This window comes from Leishmania major, chromosome 11, assembly GCF_000002725.2.
Source record: "Leishmania major strain Friedlin complete genome, chromosome 11".
NCBI classification, from domain to species: domain Eukaryota; phylum Euglenozoa; class Kinetoplastea; order Trypanosomatida; family Trypanosomatidae; genus Leishmania; species Leishmania major.
The window spans coordinates 91,814-117,500 of record NC_007252.2 but is presented as its reverse complement, the minus strand read 5'-3'; the positions used below and the strand labels follow the sequence as shown (position 1 = coordinate 117,500).

The window sequence follows — 25,687 nt, the reverse complement described above, 5'->3', positions numbered from 1 at the left end:
AAGCTGCTGATGCGGCTCGGACTGCTGAGAGGGTCAATGACGGCCTGGGACTCGAAGAAAACCCACTGATTCTCCTTTGGGCGATACCGTACTACAGCCGGACGCGCGCGCAGCTCCATGGCTGCCGAGTCAGTGGCAGCAGCGCTGGATCCGCGGCCGTCAGCTCGCGTTTGGTGCGCGCCGCCAGGGAACTCGACGGCGAAAGCCGGCCGGTGAATCGTCAGCGACGGCGCCTGTTCTGCGAGCGACTTGTACGGGCCTTGGAAGTATGTCGTGATGAGCTGCTCCGTGCGCTGCACCGCCTGGTAGAATTCGTTCTCCTTCACGAGCACAGCGCGGCTGCCGAACTGGAGCCGGTCCCACCGCCGCACCAGCTCGTTGAAGCCGACGCTGTCGTCGAAGTGCATCATGTCCCCGAGAGAAGCCTTGGGAATCAGGTCGGAGCGATTCTGTAAGAGGAAAAGTTTCTTTGGGCAGATGAGCGATGCAGCGAAACTGCGGTACGTGATGATGGAGGGGGAGGCTGCGGCTGTCGCCGACCGTGTCTGCCGTGGCGGTGGTGACTTGAATGGCGCCTCGTTGGAAGCGCCGGCTGAGCTGTGCGCCTCTTGTATGGTCTCGTCCAAATCCGCGAGAGGCTGCGTGGAGGCGAGAAAGTGCTCGACAAGGGCGGTGAAGGTGTCTCGCGGCGGCTCTTCTTTCGCGGCTGCGGATGCAGCCGCACATGACGTTGCAGGCAATGGCGGTGCAACCGTGATATGCGTGAGTTTCTGCTGCTGCCGCTGCCGCTCCCCTTGCTCGAGCGTCAGCTGGTCCATCTCCTCTTTCTGACGCCTTGCCTCATCGAGAATCTTTCGATGCTTCTCGATGAGAGCGAGCGTCTTCGCTTTACTGCCTCGCTTTACCGGGGTGTGCGCCGACGTCGTTGCTTTCACCTTCGCTGTCGCTGTCGTTGCGGCGGCCGCTGAGGCAACCGTTGTCGTCAAGCTCGAAATTTTCTTCTTGAACATGACTGCCGTGCGTGCGTGGGATTGCAGTAACAACCGCACAATTGCGCAGCAGCGCTGTCCCCCGTACAGCCGAGCACTTGTACGGTGCCGAGCTGAAAAGAGAGAGGGAGGAAGAGAAAGGGAGCGCGCGCTGGTGTGTATGGCCGAAGGCAACTGGACGTCCACATGCGCAGACGGGGGAGCTGCTTGTGCGAGGGATGAGGGGGTGGGGTGGGGGTGGGGAATGCAGATACGGTGATAAGTCACCGCTGGTTCAATGGAGCGCGTTCTGCTTCAGTTCTCCTGCTCTTTCTCAACGCGAACTGTATTCTGTTGATGATGGAGTGAGGGAGAGAGACTAAAGATGCGCGGCGACGTGGTCTACGATTCCCAGAAGATGCGCATGCGTGTGCTTACGTGTCTATCCTCCCGCCCCCTTCTCTATGCGCGTGGGTGCGTTGGCTTTTGTGATGAGTTTGTGGTGACTTTTCGCGTTCACCTCCGGATCACCTGTCATGTCTGCGTGCGCGTCTGCGTGCCACCGAGAGAGGGCCGAAGACACACACACACACACACACACACACGAAGGCAAGCAAGCGAGGAAGAGGGCACGCGGGAACACCGGAAGAAAAGGGTCGATAACAACACACACAAGCGATGCTGAGATGGTTTGCCAGAGGTGACGCCCTGGTTCCCTCCGTCTCGTGCGCGTGTCTATGTGTTATGCGTCTGGATGGGATGCAACCGCCGCAGTGACGCCACGAGAGATGGCGAGGAGACAGAGAGGCAGAGAGCGGAGACGAAGGAATCGGAAATTGGAGCAGCAGCCACAACACCAGCAAGCGAAATGGCTTTCACAATCCACCGGGACAGGGGCAGGAGGAGGCGGGTGCACAAGACTTGCCTTCCTGCGCCTCACGTCTTCGGTTCCCTTCTCTGCTGTGTGTGTGTGTGTGCGTATGTGCGTGCTTGATCCCGTCAGCGCTTACTGTTCATGGCAGAGAAGCGTCCCACCAGGGCCGGTATCGGGGCGTACGTGGTATGTACGCGGACACCATCCTCGACACCAATTCGAGAAGATCACACGACAGTGAAAAGGAGAGGCGGGGCAGATCAAAGCGCCTGCAGAAGCGCCCATCCATGCACGCAGCTATAGTTCATCATGGGGCTCATGAGAAATACGCGCGGTGGAGTATGCTCAAGGTGCGTATGAGCCTGCGCTTGCGCGTAGGCACTTGGTTGAGGACTCCAACACGGCGTTGACAAGGCCGTCGAGCCAATCCACATACAGAGAATGGGTGGTGGTGGTGGTGGTGGTGTGTGTGTGGGGGGGGGGCGGGGCGGGGCGATCATCCGCGGAGAAACGAGCCCATGCAGAGCAGCTCAAGTCTGTGCATCTCTGCGCGTTTTCGCGGACGGCCCTATCGCGCAAGTGTCCTTGGTATAGGAGTGGGGTTTCCACTTTTAATGTTCGAGGGCGAGAATGGGAGAAGCGGAAGAGGAACGCGAGAGGGAGAGCGCGACGCGCAACCGGACAGAAGCACAAAGAAAAATGAGCCAGGGAACAGTGCTGCCTGCCGCCTTCGCTTTCCTCCCGCGCTGCTGCGCACCTCCACTTTCAACGGTGTGCGTGTGTGTGCAGCAGCGCTAGGTGGTCGACAGAGGGGAATGGGGGAGGAGGGCGCCCAGTAATAGGGATGCCGGTACACGATCTACTCGTTACTCAGCCACTGCCGCAACTACGGAGTGCTCGACGTCTTCCTGTCACACTCCTGCCACGCCCCCCCCCCCTTCCCTTGGTGCCTCGGTTCTAGCATCACCAGTCCGAGTGGGGCGGGAGGGGAGGGGACAGGCGGCGAGTTTGGCAGATGGGATGGGGTCGGCTGGGAGGATGAGGCGACCGTGAGCATCTGCAACCGCAAATAAAGGACGTGATAGTTGCATGGCTGTGCGCATGAAGCACAAGAGCAAATACAGCGAATCCACGCACCACCATGAACACCGATGGCACGCGCTACGCCACAGCCCTGAAGCTAGTCAGCATGAAAAGCAACATGAGTGCTGCCACTGTGGTCAGAAATGCATTGCGACGGAGACGCCGAGGAACACCGGTGGTGCCGCCGCCCGAGAAGCAACAGGCGCACAGGCCGCACGTGCCTGGGAGGTGTAGACGCCGCCGCTGCGCCTCAAGCAGGCGCAGTGAGCCATGCAGGCTAGATGGAAGCAGTGATGCCGCCGTGGAGATGAGCGGCGACGTGTCGGCGAGGCCGCGGTCGCTATCGTCGTCCTCCGCGTTGCTCCTGTCACCGCCTCCGGTGAATACGCTGCTGTCACCATTCTCGCGACGACCGTAAGGACCACCGACGCTACTGCTACCACCAGCACGACCACCACTCTTACTCTGCTGTAGGAGCAGGCTAGCCTGACTTGCCATGCAGCTGCGCATTTTGTCCAGTTTCGCCTCTGCAGCCGCCAGAAGGGCAGCCTTGCGGGCCAGCTGCGCCGCCTGCAAATCAAGATTCGCTTCCCTGGCAGCGAGTTGATCATGCCACGCCTCAGGTGTGCGAACCGCTGCTGCTGAGGCAGTGGCAGCGGCAGATTCGTGCTCGCTATCCGCCTCGGCTGATTTCTGCGGGGAGGGCCCCCCTTGCGACGTTGCTGCTGCTGCCGCTGGGGGAGGCTGTGAGGCGGTAACGCTGGCGTAGTACTGCATCTTCCACTCCTCCGCCTCGTCCCGCGCAGCCTGGACGGCCCGCTGCAAGTCCATCGTAATTCGCTTGCTGTCCTCCGAGAACATGAGCGAATGGAAAGCCTCCTCGCGCATTGTGGACTCCTCCTCCAACGTCGCGACTTGCTGCTGGGAGTTGCGAAGTTGCTCTTGCAGGCGCTTGTTGGCCAGCTGCGCCTCGTCCATGGCGTGAGTGCGCTCCGCTAGTTCCTGACTGAGAGCGGACACCTTCGCTGCGTATCGCTGCTCCAGCGCCTGCCGCTCTGCCTGAGCGTGCGAGACACGCTCCATGTACCGACTGTTCTCCGCCTGCACTTGCTTCAGCAGTGTGTGCGCTACCTTGAGCTCCTCCTCCCGCAGGTGCAGTTCTCGCAGCAGTTGCGTCTTCTCTGCCTCGTGCTGCTGCTTGGTGCGGCCGAGCAGGAACTGCGTGTGCTGCTGTTTGCTTTGCAGATCGGCCTTGATGCTTTCGATTTGCCTGGCGTGTGCCGCCGCCATGGCCATCTTCTGCCGCTCAGCGTTGCTGCCATTGGTGTCGAGGGCGGCTGAGCCGGTTCCGGAGGCTCCAGCAGCAGTAGCTGACGCGCTTTCGGGCCTCGTTCCGTTGGCTGCGTGGTCGCCTGCTTCCAGCACGCGCGTCTCCGCCGTGACGCCACCCTCTGGCTGAAGCAACGTTGCGAGCTCATCGTAATGTGTGCCGAGTCTGCTCAGTCGCAGTTGCAGCACGCCACACTCGTGCTCCGCCTGTGCCCGCTCCGTTTCCTTCGCTGCCGTGAGCATCTGAAGCTGCGTCTTCTCCTTCTCCCAACCCTCCTCTCTCCGCTTGTACTCCGTCTCCAGCTCCAGTTGGATCACCTCGCGCAGCTTCATGCGTGTCGCCTGCAGCTCCGCTTCGTGCGTGGCGGCCATCGTCTTCTTCTCCTCCCGCAACGTGGCGGTTTGCTTCTTCAGCGCCTCCAGCTCGTCCCGCTGCATCGCGGTGCGCTCCTGGAATTCCTCTGTCAGCTGCACCCGCAGCTCGCTCAGCGCATTCGCCTTCTCCTCGCGGAGAAGGCGGAGCTCTTCGCGGAGCTTCTTATTCTTGCGGGCCGCGTCGTTCAGCTGGGTGGTCACCGCCTCCTTCCACTTGCCCATCTTGGCTTCAAGCGCGCGGAGCTGCTCTTCCGGCGTGGGTGAGGCCGCAGCGGCGGCGGTGGTGCTCGGCTGCGGCCGCGACGACAGCGCCTCCCCGCTAGCTGAGAGAGGCAAGGGCGGTTCCGGCAACGCCATATCTCTGGCTGGAGCCGATGGGCCTGTTTCCGCCATGGCAGAATAACCTTCTATGATAGAGCATAAAGGGGAAGCTGAACGTGCGGGTATGTGGCAGTCAAGGTGAGCGAGAAGAAGGGCGGCAGTTGAGGAGTAATGCATGGCGCGACGCAGGAGTGGGGGTGGGTGGGGCGCAGCGCCAAGGTGTAGCCCCTCCCCCTGCCACTCGCGCAAGAGGTACACAGCTGCAGACGCAAGCGGAGTAGGGTGCCGTGTCTACGTCATGAAAAATGTGCAGAGAGAGATAGAGCGCGCGTGTGTGTGTGTATGTATATATATATATATATATACATATATATGTATGTATGTGAGCTCGTGCCTCCAACCGTGCCGTCCACCCGTAGAGGATGAGAGCCAAATGCCTCGACGGATGCGCAACGGCTTTCCTAGTCGCCTTCAGCGACACGAATCTGCACAGTCTCGCCCCAGCGTCTTCCAACGCGTGTGCGAACGTGTACAGGGCTCTGTGCCTCCTGTGGCGTGTGCCCATGCATAACAGCGCAGGACCGTCATTTCCGTGTGCACTCTTCGCTCCGGCCTGGTGTGAAGGGAGCGGGTGAGAAAGCAACACGCTCCAGCAGGCGCACGCACGCACGCCGAAAGCATAACTCCAGAGGAAGATGAACGCCTACGCAGAGCACACACACACACACACACACACACACGCACACACACCGACGCAGACCTGGCATCCACAGCACGAGTCAAACACAGGAAGGAAAGAGACGGGGATAAGGGGGAGTGGGCGGGAGGATGGGTAGCAGTTGAGGCCATCGGATGCGAAAAGACGCACGCGAGGATGTTACACGTCCTCATTTCCCGCTTCCTGTCGGACAACAACAACGTCGTCATCAGAGGGCACACCGACGCCGCCATCCGCACACGCGCCTGCCACATATCTGCATAACACACAGGTACTCCTTTGAGAAGAGCCGCACACCCACGCGCGAGGAAGACGTGTGATGGATAAAGGAACGTAGGGGAGGAGTGGCGGCGACACCGCCACTGCCTCACAGCGCAATAAGCGTAGCCATCGGTCAAGAGAAAGGGGGATGACACTGCCTTTCTCTCCTTCGTGTGGCCGCTGGGGTGCGTTGCATCAAGGCGGTGTGCCCCCCCCCCTCCCCTCCCCCTTCCGCTGCATTCCCCTCCTCTTGTTACGCGATGAGCAAGCGATGCGCTGACCGTCCTCACCGAGCGGCCCGCTCATTCTATGCCCGCTTCTCCATCAGGACGACATTGCCCATGACCTGATCCAGCTCCTCTTGCACGAAAATCGTCTCATCGTGCTTGCTCACCTTCACCGCGGGGTCCCGCGGCGGGGCATACGCCACGTTGGAGCCGTTCGTGCGCTGTGGAACGACAACCTTGCCGCTCTGCGCCAGTCGCTCAAGCTCTTCGGTTGCGAGGCTGCTACTGGTGCTGCTCTTTCTGCGGCCGTCGGTGTGTCTGCTCACGGAATCACCAACAAAGCCGACGCCGCCTGTGACAGCACCCCAGAGGGTACTGCGCCGCCCTGTCACGCGCAGTTCCCGCACTGGAGGCAGTTCCTGCACCGGCGGCGAGGAGGCTGCCCTGTTGCTGCACTCCACCAGCTCGTTCACCTTGGATTCGATTGCCTCCAGGCGGGCCTGCAAGTGGGCCTCTTTTGCTGCCGATGTGCGGGACTGCTGGTAAAGTTCCACTACGAGCAATGTGCACAGCACTGTGTAGGCCACCAGCTCGATGAGAAGGTCAGCGCCCGCTGCAACGAGTCGATCCTCCGGGAAAGGAGCGAGAAACGTTTGGCGGAACACATCCCAAGCACTGCGAGACGGGTTGCGGATAAAGACACGGGCCACCTCGCCGACGGTGCGCGAGAGATCGAGAAAGACGGTGCTGTCGCGTGTGTCCACCGTCCCGCCCTTCGGTTGCGGACCGTAGACGACGCTCTGCAGCAGCGATCGCGACCGAGGTGTGACGGTTGCCGGCGTGGCAGCGGACTTCGCCGTTGTGGCTATGCTTGACTCTACGGCTTTGCCCGCCTGCGCCTTCGCCGCGGAGCTCATTGCTGTGTCGGTGCCGCTACTTGATCCTACTGTGTTGGGCGGCTCGCTGCCGCTTGCTGTCGATGTCTTGCCCACCACATCCATGGCCGCCTGCGCTGCGCTCTGTACTGCCCCCGCACCCGTAGCCTGTGCCGTCTTGAGCCTCGCCTCCCTTTGCTTCTGCTCCTCAGCCCGTGTCCACTCTGCGATGACGCCGGAGAGACCGAGCGAGACGCGGCCCAGACCCATGCACACACAATACGTCAGGGCGCGCTTCGTGTTCGCACGTGAGACAATCTGCTTCGCGACAGGACGCGTCACCTGGCGGATGGCCAGGAAGACGAACTTGAACGCCGGCAGCGCCACCATCTCATCGGCGGCGGCGACGTTCCCAGCTCCACACCCGATCGCACTTTAGCGGCGGCTGGTCGATCCGAACAGGAAGAAAAGAAAGCCTGCAGGCTGGGTGGGGGCCGCGCGCGCCTCTCTACCTCTGTGATGTTCTTGGAGGAGTCGCTGATTAGCACCGGCCGAGTGGGCGAGTTCCGTAGGTGTGCGGTGCGCTGTGCGCGCGACGGAGTTCGAGCAATCGTAATGGCGAGGGCGAGAGCAGATGGCGCAGATCGGTGATGCCCCCCCCCCCCAAAAAAAAAACAGCGGAACAGATTTGTGCCGACACACACGCACGTGCAGGTAGGCGTGGTGCTTTCATTTCGGGGGGGGGGCTGAGATGGGTGGAAGGAGGGGGCCCCCTGCCTTGCTTTGGGCCGGTGCTCCACATCCCTCCACACCCATCTCGTGATAGCAAAAAACGCAAGTGGGTCCTCCACTCGGACTCGTCCGCGCCTGCACGCGCGAATCGACGCCTCGCAGGGAGGCGACGGGTGGTGGTGCAGGGAGCACACACCCACACCCGCACCCTCAAACCCACACACGGGCAAAGTCAGAGAAGAGGGGCGGCGTTGTTCCTATTTTCGTTTTCAATGTTGGGCAGAGGGGCGCGCACGAGTTGGACAAAACTTGACGAGGGATGGCGAAAGGGTGAGAGATGGCAGCAGAGAGCACACGGGAGAGCACACCAAGGCGGCACGTACACACACACACACGTACACGTACACACACACACACACACACACACGTACACACAAGAAAAGTGCTGCACATCGGAAAGGCAACACCATATTGCCCACCTTTTCGTTTTCGTGAATCGGATAGGAACGTCCTCCACTTCTGCTTTAGAATTCTTCTTTTCTAGTCATCCACGCACAGGCCTGTGCAGGTCTCTGCTCTCTTCGCCCTCTTTCTGCTTTGCCGCCGCTGCCGCCGGCCCTCCCCCTTCCCCTCCCTTCTCTATGCCATCCATCACCATCGTTGTCACCTGCCCTGCCGTCTTTCGAGCTGTATTCGTATACGTCCCTCTGTTTGCCCCTTTTTCGCCGCCCTTCCACACGAGTACAGGTTGACCATCCAAACACCGATCGAAAACTTTAGGCGGATGCGGATATCACTCAGACGAACACGCGCGCACACGCACCAGGACGACACATCACGATGAGCATCAGCGTGGAGGCATAATAATAAGAAACTACACCACAACGAGAATGTAAAACAAGAACTCGGACAACAGAGTCACGGCAGAAGCGCACTCTCCCTCTTCCACCCTGACACACCACCACCACCCTCACTTCTACGCCTCCAACAACAACAACAAAAGAAACGCACGTACGCGATATCCGGCTCTTGCACACGGGCACACCGCTGCGCAGCCATCGAAAAGAGGGGCGGGGCGGGGCGGTGGGGCGCAAGAAACGCCTAAAAGAACACTCAAGAGGGAGGAGAGGACAAGAGGCTAGATGCCCGCAGACGCACGCGCGCGCGCCTGTGCAGGAGATGTCGCTGGGCCGTACATACATGAAATAATCGAGAAGAAACAAAAAACAAATCGAAATCGAAAGCAACGCGACTTGTACCCTCTTTCGTCGCTTTCGCCTCCCCCCCCCTCCCTTCCCCATCCGTCTTCATCGAAGGGAGGGGGGGCCCGCAGGCATCACGAAAAGAGGGTGGTGGGATGGTCGGAGACGAATTAACAGCAGCGGAGCACGTACACCACCGCACAGACTTTGACACATACACATACACACACACACACACACACACACACACACACACACACACGCATTGAGGGAGATATGAGGCGCGCGTGAGAGCGGCGAGCGAGGGAGTCGGGGAAGCTTGCAGCGGAAGAAGTAAAGGGCAGGGGCGGCGCACGTGTGTGTGTGTGCGTGTCTGCGCCCGCCTTCCCCACCCAAATACCTCCAGCACACCCTCTCCTCTCCCTATTTACACGGACGCCGCTCCATCTACAACGTTGTCATCGCTTGCCTTGCGTGCGCGCGAGTGCGTTTGGAAGTATCGGCCTTTTACTCGAGCTCCTCCATGGCTGTTCCATCATCCTGGCCCTCGGGGCGAGAGTCCTCCGTCCAGAGAGCGAGGTTGTCGCGCAGCAGCTGCATGATGAGCGCTGACTCCTTGTGCTGTTCCTCATCCAGCACCTCCGGATCGCTCAGAGCCTCCTCGAAGGCCTGGCGAGCGAGCTGGCAGCCCTTGTCGGGGCTGCGCAGAATTTCGTAGTAGAAGACAGAGAAGTTGAGGGCGAGGCCGAGGCGGATCGGCGAGGTCGGCTTCAGCGAGGTTGTGAACTCGGACGCCTTCTTGTACGCCTCCAGGGCAAGGTTCTTCTGCGTATCTGAGCCGGACTCCACCTCCGCGAAGTAGCGGTGGTAGTCGCCCTTGAGCTTGTAGTAGTACACCTTGCTCTCGTCGTTGTCGGCGGCTGGGATGAGGTACTTGTCCAGAAGCTCCAGAATGTCGGAACAGATCTCCGCCAACTCCTTCTCCACCTGATGCTGGAAGCCGTTGAAGAGGCTCGCCGTCTTGCCCTTGTGGCTGTCTTCCTTGTGCGCCATCGAGCTCATGCTGCGCCAGCAAGCGCGGCGGGCACTGATAATGTACTTGTAGGCGGCCGAGAGCAGGTTGCGCTCCTCGCTGGACAGCCGCGGGTTCATCTTGACAGCGCGCTTCATGCAGAATAGAATTTCATCGTGGCGCTCGCACTGCTCGGCGATCTTCGCCGTGTAGACGAGCTCCTCGCGCTTCTCCGGTACCTTGAAGACGTTGGTCATGGCGGATGTGGATGGGGTTCGTCTGCGCGGTTCAGAGAAGACGGACACAGGCCGGCAGACGCAACGGATACACACACTTTAACAGTCGCTGAGCGGATCGCTAGAGGCTCTTAAGGAGGGCGGAGGGGGTGGTGGCGGCGGTGGCGAGAATGAGAAGAGGGGAAGCAGACAAACAAAAAGAGACGCAGTCGTGCATTCTGCGGCAGAGAGCGTACGTGCGTGCGTGCAGGTGCGTGTGAAGGGGTGACGGAGAAGGGCAGAGGGTTGATCGTTGGTGCGCATGCATGATGCAGAGGTCGAGGGGTGCATAGATGACGAGTTCAAGAGTAAGGAAGAAGCTGTCAAGCAAGCAAAACACTTCGAGGGGTTCCTCGTTATCGAGCACTGCCCGGAGTGATGCCCTAGACCGAGTAGCCTCATGGAAGCAGGTGCGCATCGCACTAGCCATTTCTGACGGACGCACTGGCAGCCGCGCCACCCGCCGACGCACACACGTACAGGCTAGACACGGTGATGTGGCGGGGGAGGGAGTGGGTATGCAAGAGACTGTGCCGTCTCCTTGTCATGATGCTGCAGTCTCTTGTAGCAGATGAACGAAGCAAGCAGAGCGGCGGACGCCTTGCTGGAGGTTGGGGTGAGAGACAAGGAGCCAACGACAGGAGCACACATGACTGCACACACAGCGGCCGTGAGCGCGGCACACTGAACGTCGATCTGTTGCGGATTCGTTCTCTCTCCCCATCGTCGCACCACCAAAGAGTTGAAGAAAACGAAAAAAGGGGGGCAGGGGTGGATCACTAGCACTGCCGCCGATCTCGTCACGTCTTCGCGCCACACGCTCCGTCGGCCGGGTATGGGGCAATGCGATTGCCAAGGAGGAGAACCACCGGTGTTACAGCTGCTGCTGGCCCTGCCGTCAACGGCAAGTGGGACGCAGTTGCACCGCTGCAGCGCTTCTGAAGTTGCGGCACTGCCGCCACGTACGGAATTCGGTAGTGAGAAGGCGACGATGGCGTTGCGTCAGCAAGCGCAAGTCTGGAGCGCGTGGTACTCGCCGTGTTCTGCAACGGAGCCGCCGCAGCAGCGGCCATGATGGATGGCTGCTGCTGCGGCGGCTGCGCGCGTGGCGACGGTGAGCCGCGTCGTCGCTTTGCCTTCTGCGCTGTGCGCCGTGGCGCCGGCAGTGCGGCAGTTGGCGGCGACGGCGACTCACGCGGCTCCCACGCCTCGGCCGCACTTGCAGTTGCCTTCAAGGACGGCGTGACACTCGCCCACCGCGTTGGGTGGGGCTGAACACACCAGCCTTGACACTCGAAGCGCCGGACACATGTGTCGGAAGCTGGGTGGCGAGGCGGTGCCGTGCGTAGCCACTCCTGGGCCTGGAGAAGCGCAAGAAAACTCTCCTTCATCATGGAGGGTATCAGCCAATAGACGTCCCCCGACGCCGCTGCTCCTGCTGCGGCTGCGTCTGGCTCTGAGGAGACCGAAGCCGGCGTCATGCATCCTGCCGCGCCGCCTCCCTCCACGGACACTAGCGAGGAGGGCGCAAGCATGAAGCACAACCCGGTGGCATCGACGCGCATGATGAGTTCTTTCGTCTGCTGCGCTTGGGGGGTGGTCGAAGATGGGTGCAGGGCACCGTTCGTAACCGGTGAAGCGTGTGCGGCAGGGCTGTGATGCCAGCGTACCACTTGCAGACAGTCCCCACTGCGCAGGGAGTACACCCCCCACATCGTCATTGGCATCGTGGTGTTGTTACTCAGCTGCTCTGAGAGAAGGTAGGCGACATAGTGACCCTCGCCGCTGCCATCCTCCCCGCATTGAGGACTGCAGGAAGCGACACCTGGTATGCATGGCAGGTGGGTGGCCGCCAGTACAGACGGAAGTCCAGCACTGCTTGCTACACTCAAGCGGGCCAAGTCGGCCGGTGTGGGCGGGGCAGAGTACAGGAGGCCTGACGTGTCCGAGCAGCACTGGTAACCAGAAGTGCCTGGCTGCTGCTGCTGCTGCTGCGGCTTCTCGCTCTGCTGTTCCTGCGGCATCTCTTTGTGTGCGGATCCCACGTTTGCTTCAGTGGGCGACTCAGCAGCAGCAGCGTTGCCGCACGTGCCGTTGATGGTCACCGGCGCGCAGGATATAGCCCTGTCGTCGGTTGACAGCGCTGAAGAGAAGCCGGCATCGCAGCGCTGCACAGCGGCGCCTTCGTCAGCGCCTCCAACAGGTACGAGTGCTGCGGCGACAGCCGCTGCTTCGACTGCCTTTGGCAGCTTGCGCGCTGGAGTCCTCCGTGCCTTCTTGCTCTGGCGCTTGCGCTTGTAAACCATCTGCGTGGTGGTGGTGGTGGTGGTGGTGGCCACTACGCCCGCTGCTGTCTGCGGCTGTGGTGTGGCGTCGCTGACGAATCCTTCTGTGGCTGAGAAGAGCGGTGGCGGTGCCGTGAACGCTGCTAGCAGCCTAGTGCACCCCTGCAGCAGTGTAGAGGATGATGCAATGCAAGAGCGTATTGGTGCGCGTGCGTGCGCGGACGCCCTAGACGACGGTAGCAGAGGCTCAAAGAGGGAAGAGAAGGGATGAAGAGTGCTTTAAACGGCAGGGCGTTGCTTGTCGAGAACATGGCGCGCTCGATACATACACACACACACACACACACACACACACACACGCCGGCAGTGCATCGGCACCATACACGCCTGTACATGTTGATACACATGCGTGCATGGATTCGCCTGCGCGCGCACACACCATTCACGAACCGCGAGCGAGAAGGCGGGCGACGGAGGAGAAGGGCATCCATTTCTTCCCCCTCTCTCTGTGCTGTGCTGTGAGGGGGTGAGGGGCAGAGTTGTCACACCTCAGCGACATCTAACCGCATACGCAGCGAAGACCGTAACGCCAGAGAGGGGAAGACAGATACAGAAGGATGAGGGGTGGTGGTGGTGGATGCACGGGAGCGACCAGGCGATGAAGCAGCACCCGCTCCACCATCAAAAAAAAAGGTTCACGGAGACACACGCAACCTACACGACACGCGGAAAACAAACAAACAAAGAGGGCTGATCCAGGGGATGACCAGATCGAAGGAGAAGGAGGGAGGCGCAAACAGAGGAGGGCACATTGCCTACGCTGCCGTTGCCGCATGCGCCTGCATGGCGCATCGCTGCGTCGCCACTGTTTTCCCTCGTCTCGGGCTCGCCACACGTGCGGTTGCTACCCATCGTTCGCCCGCTCCACTTCTGCGTGATGCCCAGCCATCGGACCCGTGCGTCTATATTGGATTGCCGCCAGGAAATACACGTCCACACACACACACACACACAAGCAGAACAGCACTCGCGACTATTATGCGTACGCCCTAGTTGTCGCGACCTTATCTCTCTGCCTCTCCCTGTGTATGTGTGTGTGTGTGTGTGTGTGTGGACGTGCGTCTATGAAGAGAGAACAACTACACATGTATACATAGAGAAGACCGAAAAGAAACATAACACCAAAACCGTGGTCGCACACACATACACGACTACACATGCGTAGGTGCAGCACAGCGGAGCACCACCACCTGCCATGGTATCATCAACAGCCCAAATACACGCGCACACATCGAGAGAAAGAGAGAGAGCGACGGGGGATGTTGTGGAGGGAGGGGCGAGGAGAACACGTGAGCCGACTGACCCTCCGCACCCCACTTCCGACTCTTTCCCTGCAGGCGTCACCATTGTCATCCATGAAGAGGAAGGGAGGCCTAAAATGTGTGCTCTTCGCCGACGGCAAGCGAGATGGCGGGCGACGCCGCTGCCGCGGCTGCTACGGAGGCTACCATGACGCTGGCGGCACGCTCAACGTCGCAGGGCTCGTCACTGTCCATCTCCTCCGCCTCCGCACCGTCTCGCCTACTCGACGCATCATCGCTGCCGTTCACGACCGCCACTGCAGCTGACGCTGCGTGAGCAGCGCCTTCCGGAGCTGCTGGCCCCTTGCTATTCCTCCCGTTGCTCTTGGTGCGGTGTCGCGCTTCAGTCAGCCTCGCTACCCGCTCAACATGCCGGACCAGCTTGCGCATGCGACGCGCCACGAGGACCGACTGCTGGATGGCGCTAAGGTGTTCTAGGTTGAAAGCCGGGTCATCGGTATTGACTTCGCCCGCCACGCCAGTACCGCCGCTGCCGTGTTTGCCTACACGCACCATCACTCGACTACCGTCGCTTGTGCTCGTCATCTCGTGAGCGGAGAGCGCCTCATGGTCGTCCTCACCGTCGCTTCTACTACGAGACGCGAAGCTTCTCCCAGAGCGGTCGAGACGACTGTCGTGTGCCTGCGAGCTGCCGCTCCCCGACACCATCAGCGGAGATATGCTGCCGCTCATGGACGTCACCCCCTCCAGCAGGCGACGCAGCGAGGCGCCACGGCAGCGAAGGTGGTAGATAGTGTCGTTGCACCGCTTCCATGCCGAGATAGGGTACTTGGCGACGTCAGCGACGGTCAACTGCAGCGCCCCACGCAGCTCCTTGTCGAAATGGACGCACGTTTCGTTCGCCACTACCATACTTGCCGTGAAGCTCGACATGGACAGCTGCTCCGGGTTGCGCACGCGGCTCATGGCCACGTACAGCAGATGCTCACACGGCCACATGCGGGACAGCTCCAGGTGCACGCGACCCACCAGAGTGAGCCCCTGCACCTTGTGCACCGTGAAGGCGTAGGCTAAGGAGAGCGGCAAGGCGACGCTTGAAAGGCTGTAGAAGTGCGTGTTCGGCCCACCACCAACGGAGAACTCCCACGGTGGCACCGCGATCTGCTCGCCGCTGTGGAACTGGACAACGGGCACCATTGGTACTGGCATGCCGCACTCGGTGAAGCAGAACACGCGGTAGCGATCGATGCAGCGCCTCACAGACTCAGTCTTGATGTACTCGGGAAAGGACTCCTCCTTGCACTCCACAAAGTCCACGACGGTGCCGATGCTGCCGTTTACGAGGTTGCTCGAGAGGTTCGAGCGCAGAAGAACGCGGCAGCCCTTCTTGAGGGCCAGCGGCTGCGCGATCGGGTGCTTCGACATAACCTTGTGCAGGTAGTCCTCTATCTCAGGCGTGTGCAGGCCGTCTCCGTTCGGGATGATCTCCGTCACCGTGGCGCCAAGCTCCAGGTCGTTCAGTAGGCCAGCAATCTCGAGGAATCGCTCCCGCATCGCGTCGCGCCACGCGACGGACTCTCCAGGCGGCAGCATGACGCGCATCACGTGACCGTCCTCGTACACACGGTAGAGCGAGAGGAGGGAGGCGCGGGGCAGGTCAAGAGTGGCCTGCAGTAGAGAGCGGGTGTGGCGGGCAAACTCGGCCTCGTTGAAATCCGGCGTCGTGCGCAGCAGCAGCGTCGCCGTCGTTTCGCACTGGAGGGAGGTGATGCCGGTCTCTGGCGTGAGCGTCAACGAGTCCCCTGGCAGCTCCTGGAGCTGCCGCTCGTTGGCCGCATGCACCTCCTTGTTTGTCGGCAGCAGATTCACGGCGGAGTCGACCATGGTTCCCGGCGGCAGTAGCTGCACCGTCGTCGGGAGATCGCTCGGCACGATACCCAGACGCATGAGCTGCAGGTCATTCGCGAACTGAGAGTTGGCGGTCTGCCGCACCTGCGTCTCGAGACGGATCTTCACAAAGTTCTTGTGGAAAAGTGGTGAGCCGATGAGCGATTTTTCGTTGATGCAGCCGAGCTGGAGAAAGTCACCGCACAGGATGATCTGCACACCGCCGAACGGCAGATCAGGCGTGCCGGCCTCCTCGCGCAGAACGCGGTCAAATTCCTCAAAGAGGCTTTGCGGGAACATGGACACCTCATCGATGATGATGACGTCGTAGTCGAGGATGATGCTGCGTCGCATGAACTCGCCGCGGGAGGTGACGCCGAGGGCATGGTGGAAGGTCGAGCCGCCAATGTGGCACCCGGCTACGCCCGTAGTGGCGGTCATCGCGACGCGGAGGCGGTGGCCTTGCAGGCGACGCGCCACGGCGCGCAGGAGCACTGTCTTGCCGGTGCCGGCGCTACCGCCGATGTACAAGTGATGCCCTCGCAGGGCGATGTCGATGACGCGCTTCTGCTCGTCGTTGAGCTCGATTGCCTGATCCGGATCGTGCCCGCCGTTCATGCCTGCCTGCTCCGCCGCCGTCGTCTGTGCCATGGCGGCGTCCAGGTCGCTGTTCACCGCGGACACAACGGAGGTGTAGCGGCTGCGCATGACGCTGTTTGTCTTCACCTGGATCATCTGCTCGAGCGCCTTCGCCGGGTCGCTTATGTGTCTGTTCATAACCACCGCACTGATGACGCGGGCGACAGTGACGGGCCACTTCGTCGGCAGCGCCGCCGTTCCGGCGCGCACCCGCTCGGCAAGCGCGTTCAGCACTTCCGGATGCTTCATGATCACCTGGCGCTGGTCGTTGACGTCAAAGCCGAGCTCGCGCAGGCACTGCATCGTCACCGACGTCTCGCTCGTCATGCGACCGGTGAGGGCGTTGTACACGAGAGTCGACTCCCGCGGATCTGCAATGCCGGAGACGCCTTTGCCTGGTTGGAGGAGTGACGAGAAGAAGGATTCCTCGTCAAGGCTCTCGCGGAACGCGTCGGCGGCGGGGTTCGCTGGCGCCACCGGCGCCTCAGCGGCTGTGACGGCTGCTGGTGTCGGTGTAGCCGTCTCCCGCTGCGTGCATCGTCGGCTTGCTGGCTTCTTCGGCTTCGCCATCACATCCGGCGTAGCTGGTGCGGTGACGTCGGCTGACGCGGCTGCTGCTACGTTGGTCGGCCGCCACTGTTCTTCCCAAGGTGCTTTGCCGACCGATGGAGCGGACAAGCTCGCCGGTGTCGCGGTGGCACCGGCATCCCTGGAAACCTCCACAGAAGCGCTGACAGCTGCAGCCGTCGGCGGTTCCACGAGCTTGGTAACCTGTGCCGTGAGGGGAGTTGGGTCGGGCGTGTTCAACGCGCTAGTTTCTGGAAAAGGTGCTGGCGCTACTGGCATTGGCTCGGCGGAGCCCGCACAGATCTGCTGAGCCACGGCGGCCACTGCTTGATCCAGAGCGGCGTCTGTCTCTGCGCGGGGGACATCGCTCACCGCCATACTTGTGTCGGCGACTGCTGGTGCAGAGATGGACCGGCGTGTCTTGCGGCCCGGTGGCCGTCCACGCCTCTTGCCACCCTCCGACTTCGGCGGCGTGGAGGAGGGGGAGGACTGCCAGCGCATGCTGGTGAGCTGAGCGCTCACCAACGCACTGCAAGGCACCGCGGCAGCAGAGCCGCGGATCGTTGACGACGCGCGCGCGTGGGCGGCGGCTGAGTGCAGCAACGTGGCACTGGTGCGAAGGTGGGCACAGACGGCGAGCTGCACGGCTGTCTGCCGCGCCGCAGAGGACGACGACTTAAAGTAACGGAACATTTATGGCGGAAACGAGCGAAAGCAGCGCCGACACGAATCCGTTCGTGATGTATCCCTACACACGTCAAAGAGGAAGGGTGGGTGGAGCTGGGCGAGCGGCCGAAACACCGGAACAAAATGGAAGGCGCACAACGAACAACGAGCACACGAGACGAGATGAGGAGGAGGAGGGCCGAGAGAGGCTTGCACGTCTGTGAGCTCCGCGTGAGACGGAGAGGATGGAGAAGACGCGGAAGAAACCCTAAAAAAAAAACGGAAGAAAAAGAAGAGAGGGGAGCGCGCGCACACACACGTGTTTCAAAAAGGAAGCAGCGGGATGATGGGCGGTGTGGCAAGGTGCACGCTGGGTGCGCGCGTGCGGGAAAGAGAGAGGGAGGAGGGAGGAGGAGAGTCAATATCTATGAAGGTGTGCGGGGAGTGCGGAAAGGAGGAAGGAAAACAAAACACGAGGAAGGGTGCCTGTTTAAAAACAGAAGAAAGAGCTTGACACGGCTGGGAGAGAGTGGGAAGATAGGTGTGCGTGTGTGTGTGTGTGCGTGTGGTACTATGAAAAATGCACAACGACCAACACCGGAGCGAGACACCAAGAGAGCGGAAAAATGAGTCAAACTACGAGAGCCAAGAACAGGAAGATGCAGCGGAATACCACCGCGCAACCGACGGAGACGACGAGCTGAGCGAGAGGGATGCGAAGGGTTGGCGCGGAAGGTGAGGACCGGGAGAGGTCGCGTCGAAGATGGTAGACCGCAACGTATCAGAGAACCAACGAAGAAACAAAGGAAAGAAAGATGTGTACAAGAGAAGTTACGGAGAGGTGTGGTCTATGAAGGGTGTGCGTGTAGAAACAAGTAACACCAAGCAACACACGGGTGACGGGTGGTGGTTGGTGAGTGGTGCAGCCGTGTGGCAGGACGGAGAAGTGCGAAACAAAAGAAAATGACACAACCGCAGTCGTGGATATATATATATAGAGAGAGAGAGAGAGAAGCAAGTCTCTAGGAACGCAAGAGACGCGCGTGTGCGTCGGCGGGTAGGGCGAGGAGACGTGAGGGGCGGTGTGTGTATGTGTGTGTGCGGAGGCGAACAACAGGGCGGCGGTTGTCGTGATCTCCGCTGCTCTTTTCTCTCGTCTTCCTCGCACTCGCTTAGTCCCGTTCACGCTCCCGCTGGCCCAGCCGCTTGTCTTCTCGTGTCGTCACCGCTGCGGATCACTTGGAGGTGATGCGCGTGTGCGTGTGTAGGCACCAAATACCACAGAGGATACCGGCAGCGCACACACGGATGCACTCGGTCACGCAGGCGCACGTGCTCAAGTACCCAAAGCCAAAGAGAGAAAGAGGAAGGAAGACAGCGGAGACGCCGAGAGGCGGGGTGGGGGTGGGGTGGGATGGGGTGGGTGGGAGGAGGCAGGCACCAATCTAAGCAAAGGCCTTCCAGCACCACACACACGCGCACATACACACACTCACAATGTACGAGGAACAAAAAAGAAGGATCACAGTATATATAGAGAGATATATACAGAGAATCTAGTGTAGGTTACACGTCACGGGCCTCTGTGATGGCACCAGCGTGACAGACGTGTGGATGCGTGACGGAGCGAGTGGGTGGGGTGGGGTGGAGTGGGGAGATCGGAGAAGGAGAAGTATAGGGAGGAGGCGATGCGATAGAGAGAGCGTGCCATGGCACGAATGCTGCGCGTGAGGCGAGAGGAAGAGTGGGGCGCCGAGAAGGGGCAGAGTCACCGACGGCTCCGGTGCATATGCTTTGCCGCGCCACCCCCCTTCTCGCCCTGCTCCTCTCGAGGCGTGTGTGTGCGTGTGCGTGTGTGCATCGCTCTCTCGCACAGGCCGACCGACGTGACCGCGTGCACCTCTTTGTGCCTCGCCGCGTACGCGAGTACTTTGCCTGCGTGCCGATTTTCGTTTCTTTTTAGAAGGTAACAGAGCGCAAGCCAGTGGGAGTGGGCCGGTGGCGGCGGCGGTGATGGTGGTGGTGGAGAGGATTGGGCTGCTGCATCGAGACACCCATCAACGGGCATACAGTGCACGCATACAGATATCTGTGTGTGTGCTGGCGCCCTCGCAGCCTCCTCTCATGTGCCCGCCAAAACAGGGAGCACCAGACTCAGACGCACTTCGCAGACTGCAGGATCGCCTATGACCCACTGAATCAGTGTCGGCACATCAGCCCTTTCGCTTCTCACACCATCGGGGAACCAGCAACGGCGCCCAGCTTGCCGGGGGTGCTACGGCGCTTGCGGTGCGCGGCCGACGCCCTCACCCGCTGCTTTAGCATCTTCTCCTCCAGGAGTCGTATTTCTGCGCGGATGTCGCCTTTACTCGCCTCACTCTGCAGCCTCTGCTGGCGCCTCTTCACGTACGCCTCGAGACGCTTCCTCAGCACCGTCTTCTTGCGTCGCTCACTGGAGCGGCGCCAGGTCGCCGCCACCATGTACGGCGCGATTCGCACCTGCGTCACCGGCGGCAGGCTGTCATCGAAGAGCAGGCAGTCCGCCGCCGCACGCACTAGGCTGGGGTGAAAAGAGGAGACCGACAGCTGCTCCGGGTTGCGCACGCGGCTCATGGCCACGTACAGCAGATGCTCACACGGCCACATGCGGGACAGCTCCAGGTGCACGCGACCCACCAGGGTGAGCCCCTGCACCTTGTGCACCGTGAAGGCGTAGGCTAAGGAGAGCGGCAGGGCGATGATCCCCATGCTGTAGAAGTGCGTGTTCGGCAGCCCTCCAACAAAGTGCGTCACTGGCGGGATCACCTCCTGCCGCCCGTTGAAGTCCAATACCGGCACCAGTGGCACTTCGAAGCCCTGCTCGTACTTCAAGTAGTCGGCGTACTGCAAGATGGATTCCTCCCGCTGCGCGTTGCCAACGATGTAGCGCGGAAGCTGGTCCATTTCCAGCTTGCGAAAGGCCACAACGGTGCCCAGGCTTCCGTTCACGAGCCCCGGGGCAAGGTTGGTGCGGAGCATCACACGAGCGCCAATCTTCAGCCCCAGTGGCCGGGCAAGCGGGGTGCGTTGGACGTACTGCGAGAGAGTGAACTCGTCCTGCTCCGTGTGCATGCCGTCTGCGTGCATGAGGACGTCGCGGACCCGTACGCCGTTGTCAATGTTTTCAAGATGACGATCCAGCTCACTCAGGTACAGCAAGAACGCCTGCGCCTCTTCCTTGTCTATCGTCGGCGGCAGACGCACCCGGAGGGCCAAGGCGTCGACGAAGAGGGGGTACAACACAATGCTGCGCTCGCTGAGGCTGGGGTGCAGGAGCCACGCGCCGTCACTGAAGTTTGCCGACGCTGCTGCGGTGCTGGAGGACGCCGCGGCATCCTTTTCGCGACGCGACAGCCGCGCTGACAAGCGAGACGACGGCTGCGACGACGCGCGCTGCCCGTGTGTGTAGAACGCGGCGAGGTACCGCCGCATCTCCAGCGCGAACGTCTTCATGTTCAGCTTCGGTGGCGCATGGATGCGCAGCACATACGTCGGCGACCAGGTGCCCACGAGGGACGGGGGCAGGAGCTGAGGCGCAAAGGTGATAAGCTCCCCGTCCAACCTGTCCAGCTGCTCCGTGTTCGTCGCGTCGACCTCGCGATTCGTCGGCAAAAGGTTCACGGCGCCGTCCACGAACGCAGCCACGCTGTCGCGGCGCCGTACTTGTGGGAACGGACGCACCGGCGTGGTCGCCGCCGCGGACTGAGTCCGAAGGCTCTCATCGGCAGCGTTGGAGGTCGCCAGTGTCTCCGTGTGAGGGTCTATGGAGGGCTTACTGGTTGTGGTGGACAGGACCTGCTGCAGCTGAGCCTGCTGGCGCTCACGAAGCTCAGACGCAGCATGGTGCTCGGCCACCACCTGCTCTCGCGACATGAACCGCACCGATTTCGGTAGGTCCAGTGGCACCCTTCCACGCCGAAGCTGCTGCAGCTGGGCGGCAAAGCACAGGTCGCCGTTTTGCCGCACCACCGTGTGCAACTTCAGATGCACAAAATTGCGGCGGAAGACAGTGGACGTGATAAGCGGCTGTGCGTGAATCGCGCCGAGCTGCAGAAAGTCTCCACTCAGTATCATCTGCACACCACCGAAGGGGAGGTTGGTGTTGTTGGCGCGGCGCAGGTGCACCTCCAGCGACTCGAAGAGATCTCGTGAAAGCATCGACACCTCATCAATGATAATAACGTCGTAGCTGCTCAAGTCCTTGCGACGCGTGAACTCACCGAGAGGGCTGATACCGAGACAGTGATGCAGCGTGCACCCGCCGATCTGAGAGCCGGCAATGCCAGTCGTCCCCGTCACAGCCACAGCCAGCCCTTCACGAACAAGCTGCTGCTTGATGACACGGAGCAGCACCGACTTGCCCGTGCCAGCGCCGCCGCCGATGTACGTATGATGCCCCTGCATGACCAGCTGCACGACGGCTTGCTGCTCCGCGTTAAGGTCCTGAAGGGTGAAGAGCTTATCATCGATGCTCTCCATCATACTAGGCTGTGCAGTGGTCGCCTCCACCGCCGCTGATGGCCTTTGCTCCGACTCTGTCGTCTCTCCGCCTACGACAAGACCAGGCTTCTGCCGCTGCAGGTGGGATCGGTTGTACTGCAACTTCAGCAGCCCAGACACTCGCTCCACGGGGTCCTCGACGGCCGCATCGCTCAGGAGACGCTCAATCTGTTGATAAAGGGGGCCGTGCGACCAGACCTTTGGCCAGGAGACACGGTGGGCACGCAGCTCGCCAGCGAGGTTCCGCAGCGCCTCGGCGTCCGTCACGCAGAGCTCACGCGTGGTTCGGTCGACGCCGATGCCCATCAGCGCCAGTGTGCGGATGCTCATCGATCCAGCCTTGGCGACGCGGCGCGTAAAAATGTTGTAGACGAGTGCGTCCGACTCCGCCGCTAGCGCAGTCGTGTTATCCCTCTTCGGTGGCCCGAACGAGGCGGTGGCGACTTCGTGACAAGGTGTCGGCAGCGCACCGCCAACGGTACCATCTGCACCCTCGTCTGGGTTGAGGAGAGCTGCAGACTGGGCGGCAGGAGGCAGTGCCTCGGCTTGCATTGTCGCAGCGTCGTTCTCGCGACTCAGAGGCGCCTCTGACGGGTGCTCTGCATCCGTGAAACGGTCTCTGTCTGTGTCGGCATGAATCGAGGGGGCGGCGGCGGCCGCCTCGCTGCGCTTCGCCTTCTTGTTGCGCGGTCGGTGATACTGCTGCTTGCGGATGGCTCGAGAGACGTCGGCGTAAAGCTCAGCAGTCAGCGCCTCCTGCAAGCTTGTGTCTTCCTCGGCCTCGATGCTCTGCTGCGATGCTGACGCCATAAATGCCGCCGTTGCCGGATCAAAGCCCCTGACGACCATCGCTGCCACACGGCCCGCGCTCGGCGGCACTTCGCCGATTGCCGGCTCCGCGTCGCTGAAGGTGGCATCGTGCGTTCGATGGCGAAGCCACTCCGTGTACTTGGCGGCAGCGGACGGCGCGAGTGCCTCAGTAAGTTGGTCCTTGATGTGCGTGTTCGATTCGAGCAAGGTCTCGTCCATGAGCGGTGCGTCGGAGGCCTGGGCCAGCCACTCCACTGGGTCCAATATGAGCTGGCGAGTGCGCTTATCGGCTGTCCGCACAGCATCACCGGCACAGGCGGCAGGTGCGATGGGCAGGGTGTCGTCGCTGACCCAATCTTCCACGCCTTTGATGTCCTTGTCAACAGCACCGTACGACTGATCATCCCAGTCGTCTTTCGAAACGCCTTCCTGATGTGCTGGTGATGCCGTCGCCGCGGAGGCGTCACCATCGAGCTGTCGATCCCTCTCCTCGTTGATCGCGCGCCCGTCTCCCTGTTCGCCATCTAGATCAAAGGCAGAGATGTTGTTCATGCCGAACTCTTCGAGAAGCGCGTCGTTATTGCACACCAACGCACGCGATGCAGCGGCATCCGTGTGTGGATCACCTGATTTGGCCGCCTCCGCATCCCCGCGCGACGCGGGTGAGCGCGCTGCCGCAGGTGAGGCCTCGAGTGCAACTGGCTTAAGCGTTTTGTGTGAGGTGCGTTCCCGTAGACTGCCGCGTGCCGCCGGCACGCCGCCCTCGTCTACGGCACGCCAACAAAGATCGACTGTGATCGTTGGTGCCGCTGCTTCTGGATCCGCTGCTGTAATCGCAGCGGCGGCGTGCCGGCGCGCATGTGGGTTGGCACGCTGAAAGTCGGGCCGGAAGAGGAGCGGCACGTACGCCTCTTCCTCGGCCCCTGCCAAAGTGCGTAGACAACCGTGACGGCTAGACGCATCCAGCGCCAATGACGCTGCAGCAGGCACTGCTGCCCCCTCCTGAGGACCGATCCCCATTGGCAAGTCCGCGGCGTGTGCACTCGCGCACCTGCCGCCGGCCGAGACATCTGTCGTCTGTTGTAGTCGGCGAAGCAGCTCGCCGAGCAGAGATGGGCGCTCCTCCTTCGCGTCTCCACACTCGGACGGAGCCGCTTCACTCGATGGCGCGGGCCGACATTCAGCATGTGGTGAGAAATCACCGCCACTCGGAGGCTCCCTGGACTGCGAGTGACACCACCGCAGTACTGCTGTGTGCCGCGTTGCGTGCACTGCCGTCATCGTCAGCTGCGCGAGCTTCCGTTGTCTTCTTTCGCAGTGGAGTGGCTCTACCACCGGTGACGCTACAGCAATGTACGCTCCCCTGGCGCAGTACGAGCCACCGCCCCCTCTCCACCGTCCCTTGTCCCGTCTCTTCGCCTTCACCATCAGCTGTGTACACTTTTCTGCAGAACGCACGGGGGCAGCTGACGATGCTGAGGGAGGTGGGGAGGATGAAGGAAGAGAAACAAGAGGCATACACGACGGCGCAGCGGCACACTCGGACACTGGCGCCATAACAGCACCATGAGCACGGAGACGCACAGGTGCAGCAGTGAGGTGGCGATGAGACGCGAGGATCACTTGCAGGTATCCCATACTGTCACGTTTTTTATGAGGTCCGCCGTATGCATGTAGCAGTTCTGTACACTGGTGCCCGCTTTCGTATGATGTTGTACTTCTCTCCTGCCGTAATAACCGAACAGATCGAAAGCACGACCGCACACGCTACAGCGCGCACCCGAGGGACTATGTATATAGCCACAAATGAATGCACGCACACCGACACAGTGCACAACACGCGGATGAAGGCGGCAGCGGCTCAAACGTGATTGGGGAGCGGAGGGAAATGCAGCAAGACAGGCCAGTCCAACCGCCACAGCAGGCTTAGGCACACGTGTGCCTTCAGCTTTTCCCGCTCTTGCTCACCAAACTCTCTCTCTCTCTCTCTGACGACCTTCTTTCGCCTTCCGTGTTCAATGCGTCGATGTGACGCACCCCTCTTTTCCTGCGCGGCAGCTGTGTGATTGTCTTCTGCCTTTCCTCGTCGCCTCGTGTAACCTTCTGCTCGTCTATCTATCCTCCGTTACGCCTCCCGCTCTTCCTCGCACCCGATGCGTCGAGCAGCGATGTTGCCGTGTGGGGTCCGCGAACGCACCAGCACACGCGCACGCGCGAAGCTACGCCGGTTATGCTTGATGAGAGGGAGTGGCGACAATAATAAGAAAGGAGATCGACGCACACGGGCACACACACACACACACACGGAGGAGAGAGAAGATGTAGATATATATAGAGAGGTGTGTGTGTGTGTATATATATATATGCATATGCATGTATGTATGCATGTGCGTGTGTACGTCTTGCGCTCTTACGAAGTTATTTGCACGGCCTGTATGCGGTGATGATGATGTGCCGTCGAGTGGGCTGCTCGACATGGACACCCAGACACATGCGCTCTTGCGTATGCGTATACAAACGTGTATGTGTATGCGTGTATGTATGTGTGGTCCATCTACACGGACACCTGTGGAGCATATAACAAACCCGAGACGGTGGCCACGAAATACGTGCAGAGAAGGGCAGCAGGGCAGGACAAGTTGTGGCGTGGGCGCCCCTCTTCATCGAGAAAAAGAAGCGAGCCCACTCCTCACCAATCTTGCGCGCACTTACCTCCCTTT

The 25,687-nt window shown here is 61.0% G+C and overlaps 7 protein-coding genes across 7 annotated transcripts in view; all 7 read right to left on the bottom strand.

The window, feature by feature from the left end:
* LMJF_11_0380 (conserved hypothetical protein) overlaps nucleotides 1–1,010 on the bottom strand; it is a gene marked incomplete at both ends in the record, with an annotated part of 3,405 nt that extends 2,395 nt beyond the window's left edge. Inside the window, one exon of the mRNA XM_001681454.1 lies at nucleotides 1–1,010. This exon is cut by the window's left edge and continues 2,395 nt beyond it. Coding sequence (XP_001681506.1) covers nucleotides 1–1,010 — 1,010 coding nt within the window.
* Nucleotides 1,011–3,003: 1,993 nt separating this feature from the next.
* Nucleotides 3,004–4,851, bottom strand: LMJF_11_0370 (conserved hypothetical protein; the record flags this gene model as incomplete). The annotated part of the gene is made up of 1 exon (XM_001681453.1): nucleotides 3,004–4,851. The coding sequence occupies one exon, from the start codon at nucleotides 4,849–4,851 to the stop codon at nucleotides 3,004–3,006; it is 1,848 nt and encodes a 615-aa protein (XP_001681505.1).
* Nucleotides 4,852–6,236: 1,385 nt separating this feature from the next.
* On the bottom strand, nucleotides 6,237–7,421 carry LMJF_11_0360 (conserved hypothetical protein; the record flags this gene model as incomplete). The annotated part of the gene is made up of 1 exon (XM_001681452.1): nucleotides 6,237–7,421. The coding sequence occupies one exon, from the start codon at nucleotides 7,419–7,421 to the stop codon at nucleotides 6,237–6,239; it is 1,185 nt and encodes a 394-aa protein (XP_001681504.1).
* A 2,051-nt stretch (nucleotides 7,422–9,472) lies between these two features.
* LMJF_11_0350 (putative 14-3-3 protein) lies at nucleotides 9,473–10,234 on the bottom strand (the record flags this gene model as incomplete). The annotated part of the gene is made up of 1 exon (XM_001681451.1): nucleotides 9,473–10,234. One exon carries the CDS (start codon nucleotides 10,232–10,234, stop codon nucleotides 9,473–9,475), a length of 762 nt encoding a protein of 253 aa, XP_001681503.1.
* Nucleotides 10,235–11,052: 818 nt separating this feature from the next.
* Nucleotides 11,053–12,558, bottom strand: LMJF_11_0340 (hypothetical protein; the record flags this gene model as incomplete). Its single annotated transcript, XM_001681450.1, has 1 exon — nucleotides 11,053–12,558. One exon carries the CDS (start codon nucleotides 12,556–12,558, stop codon nucleotides 11,053–11,055), a length of 1,506 nt encoding a protein of 501 aa, XP_001681502.1.
* A 1,412-nt stretch (nucleotides 12,559–13,970) lies between these two features.
* LMJF_11_0330 (putative PIF1 helicase-like protein) lies at nucleotides 13,971–16,955 on the bottom strand (the record flags this gene model as incomplete). The annotated part of the gene is made up of 1 exon (XM_001681449.1): nucleotides 13,971–16,955. One exon carries the CDS (start codon nucleotides 16,953–16,955, stop codon nucleotides 13,971–13,973), a length of 2,985 nt encoding a protein of 994 aa, XP_001681501.1.
* Nucleotides 16,956–19,847: 2,892 nt separating this feature from the next.
* Nucleotides 19,848–23,519, bottom strand: LMJF_11_0320 (putative PIF1 helicase-like protein; the record flags this gene model as incomplete). Its single annotated transcript, XM_001681448.1, has 1 exon — nucleotides 19,848–23,519. One exon carries the CDS (start codon nucleotides 23,517–23,519, stop codon nucleotides 19,848–19,850), a length of 3,672 nt encoding a protein of 1,223 aa, XP_001681500.1.
* Between the last annotated feature and the right edge of the window lie 2,168 nt (nucleotides 23,520–25,687).